Source organism: Palaemon carinicauda, chromosome 24, assembly GCF_036898095.1.
Source record: "Palaemon carinicauda isolate YSFRI2023 chromosome 24, ASM3689809v2, whole genome shotgun sequence".
NCBI classification, from domain to species: domain Eukaryota; kingdom Metazoa; phylum Arthropoda; class Malacostraca; order Decapoda; family Palaemonidae; genus Palaemon; species Palaemon carinicauda.
Genome location: NC_090748.1, coordinates 84,615,662 through 84,623,161, shown reverse-complemented (window position 1 = coordinate 84,623,161; position 7,500 = coordinate 84,615,662). Strand labels below are relative to the sequence as shown.

The 7,500-nt window shown below is 32.8% G+C and overlaps 1 protein-coding gene across 1 annotated transcript in view; it reads right to left on the bottom strand.

The window, feature by feature from the left end:
* Nucleotides 1–4,753: 4,753 nt before the first annotated feature.
* LOC137618190 (synaptic vesicular amine transporter-like) overlaps nucleotides 4,754–7,500 on the bottom strand; it is a 41,950-nt gene continuing 39,203 nt past the window's right edge. Inside the window, exons 9-11 of the mRNA XM_068348262.1 lie at nucleotides 6,634–6,817; nucleotides 6,318–6,454; nucleotides 4,754–5,745 (exon numbers count right to left, since the gene is read on the bottom strand). Of these exons, the coding sequence (XP_068204363.1) occupies nucleotides 5,629–5,745; nucleotides 6,318–6,454; nucleotides 6,634–6,817 (438 nt within the window). The 3' untranslated portion in view covers nucleotides 4,754–5,628. The remainder of the gene's footprint in view (nucleotides 5,746–6,317; nucleotides 6,455–6,633; nucleotides 6,818–7,500) is intronic.

The following is a 7,500-nucleotide window of genomic DNA, read 5'->3' as shown; positions in this document are numbered from 1 at the left end:
TTTAAAGTACAATATATTTTCATTTCTCTCTTATTAGACATGAAGAATGTATGGAGAGGTAAGGAAAGACGATAAGAGTTAATAGAAATTAAGGGGAAATCGGGAATAACTGATACAATTTATAAACGAAAGCTATAGTCCATTTCTTTTAGCGATGCATATTTGCACCGACTCGCGGCGGTGCCCTTTTAGCTCGGAAAAGTTTCCTGATCGCTGATTGGTTAGAATTATCTTGTCCAACCAATCAGCGATCCGGAAACTTGTCTAACCAATCAGCGATCAGGAAACTTTTCCGAGCTAAAAGGGCACTGCCGCGAGTCGGTGCAAATATGCATCGCTAAAAGAAATGGACTATAGTTTACATTGCAACTTTCTCAGCAAGTCAATTATTAAGGAATTTTCTGTCAATCATTTGGTTGATTTTTGCGTTTGTTTTACCCGATTCCTCTATAAACATTTCTCTGTACAGTATACATTAAGAAGGAATCACCTCCTACATCATAATTCTTAATTACGCTTCCCACATAACATTACCTCGAGGACATAGTTGAAACGTTGACAGAAACAAAACAATTACTTCTACCTTTTGGACCTTACCCAGTGAAGTTTGGGCCAGACCTTGTACTTTATACTCATATCATGTACGTTCGTATATATTTAAAGGAACGTCTTTACGTACTTCCTTTCATCAGTTTTGCGGTGATGAATATCGATGATTTTTTTTCATATGGAAAGAATATCCACTTAAAAAAAAAAAAAAAAAAATCCACTAAAAAAGAAAAAAAAATTCAATGAAGCAAATGCTCGGGTTAACAAACACTACTCGATGTAATTTTTAAATTACTTGTTTTTTTTATATGTGTTGTGTAAAAGAATAGCCACCGACACGTAGTACACGTACACAGTACAATGTCTCAGGTAGTAAGCACCTTTATGGAAAATCTTCACGTGCCTCTGCAGTGTAATACCAAATCATTTCAAGTGTTGGTTTTAAAACCTATTGGGAAGAATGCTGAAAGTTGTACCAATCGTGTGTCACACAATTGTACATAATTTCTTTTGTATATATTATGCTTGTATCTTCGCTCTTCCCTCGCACTAAAAAAAACCAGAATAAACATGTCACTCCGGGGTCACCAATGTGGCGGTACCGAGAGAAAAGTTGCTTATCTCCTGCCAGATGACCCACCTACAGTTCGCCTCTCTAGATCAGGGCGCCCTATTTAACATGTACAGTATGTCATTTTTAAGGGGGGGAGCGAAGATACAAGCATAATATATACAAAAGGAATTATGTACAATTGTGTGACACACGGTTGGTACAAAGTAAAGACAAATTTGCTGATGTCAGGTATGGATGTTAATGAATGGAATTTGCAGATGATATGATATGAAAAATCTGGATGATTGGTCAATTGCTTTTCCACCCAACCAATAAAGAAAAAAAAGAGTACTTTCAGAAGAATTGAGAAAGCCATGTGAAGAGTTTATAAAATTGATGTAGTTATAATCTTCAACATTAAACGTTTGAGAAATGATGTCCCTCAAATCTATTATATTTAATATTATTCAAATTTTGCAATATCATTTGAAGATTAACTAGCAGAGCGAACTTACACTGAAAAGAATCCAGAAAATAATAAAGAGAAAACGAAAAATTAATACAGAAAGAATCATAAATAGACTGAGGCACACATAAAGCTAATGTAATAGTCAAACTAACACGAATTTTTGCATATCTGCAATATACAATATTTAGAAATAGCTTTCATGTCTTTTAATTAATAGGCATAATAAGGTGTTAAGATATTACTATAATACTGATGTAAAATTTCACGATGCCTTTAATGGATAAAATAAACTTAAAATATTTCAATACACTTTATTTTCTTCAAACATACAGTAAGAAAGTAATCAGAAAGTAGTATTTACCACATAATACTGTTTATATTTAAGATGCCTTTTAGTCTTTTAGGAACATACGTTGATTAAAGTATATATCTACCTCCAGCCTTATTTGTTATATTCTCTTATAAATCAAGGAAGAAGTAGAAAACAATATTTATATCTAAATGTAAGTACAACTTCCAAGAAGAAGCCACTCCATTAGAGAAAAAACAACTTAACGTGGTGAAAAGGTTTGCGTATCGCCATGATCGACAAAGCTGCGCTATAGTCCATTTCTTTTAGCGAGTCATATTTGCACAGACTCGCAGCGGTGCCCTTTTAGCTCGGAAAAGTTTCCTGATCGCTGATTGGTTGGACAAGATAATTCTAACCAATCAGCGACCAGGAAACTTTTCCGAGCTAAAAGGGCACCCCTGCGAGTCGGTGCAAATATGCCTCGCTAAAAGAAATGGACTATAGTTAGGGCCACCCATATTAGGTTGGTTCATTGTGAGCGATCAGATGAAAATCTCCCATCATCACCAATCTGCAATGACCAGCCTAGTGATGACATGGCTAAACCCTAGATTATTAGCTAATAATAATAATAATAATAATAATAATAATAATAATAATAATAATAATAATAATAATAATGATAATAATAATAGTAATTATTATTATTATTATTATTATTATTATTATTATTATTATTATTATTATCATAATAATAATAATAATAATAATAATAATAATAATATAAATATGAATAAAGACACGTCTGACGCTTTTGTCCTGCAGTGGACTAAAACAGCTGCATTTGTTGTTGTTGTTGTTGTGTGTGTATAAAGAATCTACATAATTCCAAATTCTAAATTAAATTATTGTTTACATTACGGTTGGAAGTACTGTGTAATGGTTTATGAGGTAACACCCACTATAACACTAGGAATGATATGCACTTGACCTGTATAGGCTCTTTAAAAACAGAATTGAAACATCTTTTGAAACAATGGAAATTTGTATTCATATACCAGGCAAAATATTTCCCGAGCTTTGTTAATCAATTTCTATCATCTATGCTTTATCAGTATCAACAACAATTTTGTTTTATTCCTCTTCATCTGTTGAGGATAGCCTTCCATCTATATACATGTAAACCGAATTCGTAAGAGGGAACTACATTTTGGCCTTTTCCTTATTACATCAAAATTGTTGCTTTTTTTTTCTAGGCTAAGATACGAGAAGAAATTCTAATTTGTAACAGCATTCCTCACTTACTATTATTTTTTTTTTATGTTAGAAATGATCTTATCTGAGCTTGATCTTGTTTACTTATTCCCTATAATTTTCTGTTCTTTATACCTTGATTTTATGTGATTTTTAACCATTCAAGGAATGATTACTAATAATATCATTTTACGGAATGTTCTAAAGTACCTTAGCTAGGCCAATCACTAAATATTTCAGGTCTTCCCAAAGCACATAAGAGTGTTCATTTTACTGAAACCTTTTACTTCTGCAAAAATCTGAAACAAATGTTGACTGTTCATTAATTAGAAATCAACCCTCCCTTCATAGGGAACAGGTGAAAAATTCTACTGTGAAATAAATATTTTCCTTACGAATCTTGGTTTAGGGAACTGATATTACAACCTTACTTATACCTCATCAATTCTATAGTAGTGATCACTAAGTGATCTGTGATTTAGAATAGTCTAAAACAACCAATAATGTTTTAAGCAGTTTTGATAATGTTCATCTTCATTCTGATTCTAGGACCAAAGAAAGAATCATAAATAAACTGAGGCACATAAAGCTAATGTAATAGTCAAACTAACACGAATTTCTGCATATCTATGATATACAATATTTAGAAATAGCTTTGATGTCTTTTAATTAATAAGCATAATAAATAATAATAATAATATACTGTAATCAATCGTTAACTACTGTATATCCATACCACAGAGAGCCAGAATTGTTACAGGAAAATTCCACAAAATATGTGAATGGAACTGAATTGTGCTCAGACATGTAAATTGCATATTAGCCCACTTATATATAATGCAGAACTCTTGCATTGTCACTGTATCTCTAAGATGGTTAAGCAATTACTATAAAAGTGAATGCCAGCTGAACCTTGACAAGGATATTGTAATTATCAATCTATGAACTAAATGTAATGCACTAATCATGAGATTTATTATCAGGACGTTAAGGACCTCTGACTATAAATAATTAATATTTTGATTATTACAACCCTAAAATTTCATTTAACATCGTTTTCATTAGTTTTTATATAAGAAATCACTTCTAGTCTAATGTAACTGATACATACATAGTATATGTAGATAGTAATAAATTGTGAAGTAAACACTGTAAAATAACCTGCTAAATATACAATATAATCATTATATCGTGATTGAATTAATAATACACGCACTATAAACATTTATAGAAACTGTGATAGACTTGCCTTTCGTTGCCTATTGAGGCATCTACTTGTATTAACATTGGAAATCCATTATTTTCTATTTCACGCCACACAACACACTTCTCATGCGGAAGTCTTTTTTTCAGGCAACTTTATTTCTTTTTAGAAGTTAAGGTAAAGGTTCCCTTGAGTTTGTCACTCAAGTAAGCATAGATTCTTCACTGCACTGCACTTCACTTAACGTTAAACATACACTCGAACTTGAGAAATGTAAATTGCATTAAGTATTCATAAAAAGATCATTCTATACAACAGTAATATCCATTTAGGAACATAGATATTTGTACGACAACAACGTTAATGAAATTCACAGACACTCAAGAATTTGTAAGAAAGTTGGTGTTGCTTAATTCGTAGCTTTTCATCATAATGAAATTGAAAGTTTGTAGGGATGGGATCTAGAGTACAGGCAAATTCTGTGTGTAAGTGCCAGAATGATTTAGCACAGCGCTCAGTCAGAATCAAAACCACTTCATAAAGTGGATTTGTCTTTGATATCTTAGAATTTACACACCCAGTAACCTACTGGCTATTTCACTTAGAAATGAAGTCATTAATGCGATCTAGACCCACTACTTCAAATCATGTTAATCAGGAAGTAAATTCACATACGGTTCTATAGGAATGTTGATGTTGAAGCAACCACAAATCAATGCTTTCACTTCAAAGATTAATTCGGAATCAAATATACAATAATATTAACGTCTCAACATCGAGGTTTATCAATGTTCTATTATAGAGGTACAAATATTCTACTCTAATTTCGTACCTAGATTTTTGTGGATGTTCACTTCGGCAATTCACTTTAGCATTTATTAGAAAAATTCGTAAATTTTTATGAAGCCACAGAACACAACTGACGTTAATAAGTAAAAACAAGTTGAATTTCATTTCTTATAGGGTAAGTTCAAAATCTGTATTTGTAATTAGCTTCTGGCCTGTTTTGCCATGTTGCCAATTTGAATTATCTTGTTAATTTTTCCCATGTCTTCAGTGTAATTTCAGAATTTCCACAACCAAAGGAGAAATTTTCTTTTACAATAATTCTCACTTCACTATCAGAAATTGCCTAGTTGTAGAAACCTTAGATATCGTATACAAAGAATACAGATTTTGAAGAATTCTTAAAAAGTCCTCAAAGACAACCCTAACTTGAATTTTCAATAAAAATTCAAAGGAAATCAATTCCTTTAAATTTAGAGCTCTCTTTCTAACACTTCCTTAGACCTAGTCGAAAGCTCTTCTTAGTCCTCTTCTTCATCGAAGAGTTGCTGATATCTCAATGATGCCTCGTGTGGCTGAACTATGGCAGTGGTGTGATAAGTATAGTCCTGGGGATCAGGAGCTGCCATCAGAATAGCCTGAAATAGAATCAGTCAGGTCAAAATTCATTAAACAGTATCTATTAAAAGAGTATATTGCCTACACATGAGGAAGGCCAAGGTATTAAAAATGTTATTTTGAATTTCCGCCGGAATGAATTATTTCCTCATTTGTCTATGAACTATTTCTGTATTTCAGTGATTGAAGAAATGTCCTCTGGACTAAAATTATAAGCATGTTTTAATGTATGTGCAAAAAGCATTATCATACAATCGCATTTAATGTATTCTTCAATGAACTTGTCAAATCATCGTTTTACAAAGGATAATGGTAAACATGAACTGAAATAAAAAAAAAAATCTAAATATTTGTGTGTAAAAAATATTATAAGTCACCAATCTCATTTGATGTTGCAAACTTATCAAATAATCTTTTAACAAACGATATTCGTAAATATCATGCATAGGATATAATTATTCCAATTAAGAGAAAAAGCCCCTTCTAAACCGACTCATGAATACGTAAAAAGATACATACATATTATCCCAGGAAAATATCTTGTAGTGAACCGGCGGTAAAACACAAAATACATATAGGTCTAAGAACATACCTGAGATTCTAACGAATCGTGGGTAAAAGTTGTGAGCAAAAAAAGAAGTGGACAATAGCAAAGATTAAAGATAGCGATTCCTCTCATAAGCCACGGGAAACCTGTCTGGCGAACTACTGCTCCTCCAACTAGTGGACCTGAAATATCCAAACAAGCATTTAGATTCTGCCAAAAATGTCTTATAAGTTCAAAATTTCATTGGGTTTTATCTCATTTAATGGCATTAATAATGATTAAAGCCATAATTTAAGCAACCACGTATTTACATTAGGTCTTTCTAGAATTAATATTAACTTAATTGGAAAGACAATGTTACCAAAACTGTAAGCTAGAGACACAGCTGCCTGGGCTATGGAATACACAACCCCGTAAGCTGCTACGTGTCGAGCGTCTACAATGGCCGCCAACAGGGGCATCATCGCAGCATCTACTGTGCCAACTCCCATACCAAGAAAGAAGTGGGGTCCTGCAAGAGCCAACATTGACCTTGCCTCAGGTACCTAGAATGGGGAAACATAAATTTGTCAATCAATCCAGAGATGTAGAGTTCGCAGGAAAATATACAGATTTCAAAGTTCATAGTGCGATCTAAATGCGTGTTCTGAGAGGCGCCTCTTGTTGAAGTGAGGGAAGTGAAGTGTCGGTCGAAATTGAGTTTTCACATCTTCAACTTGCATCGTATATTCAAAATCCTGTATATTCACGGGGTATAGGTATCTCGTACCACGATTCGATTTTGAGTGGACATAAGATCGCTTTTCCTATTATTTTCGGCGATGTTTGCATCATTTTAACGTGTGGTTATCCATCCATATACCAAGGCACTTCCCCCAATTTTGGGGGGTAGCCGACACCAACAATGAAACAAAACAAAAAGGTTATAATTTATAATATTCGATTTCAAAATTTTTATAGATTTTACATGAAAGATCCGTTATAATGTTGTCACGGTTCTTTAAATATCTTATAATTGTGCATTACTTCTATTGCAGGTTATTTCCTTTTCTCACTGTGCTATTTTTCCTTGTATGGAGCCACTGGGCTATTTTTCTCTGTTGGGGCATCCTTCTTCTTCAACTAGGTTTGTAGGTTAGCTAATAATAATAATAATAATAATAATAATAATAATAATAATAATAATAATTGCCGAGGGGATAATAATAATAATAATAATTGCCGAGGG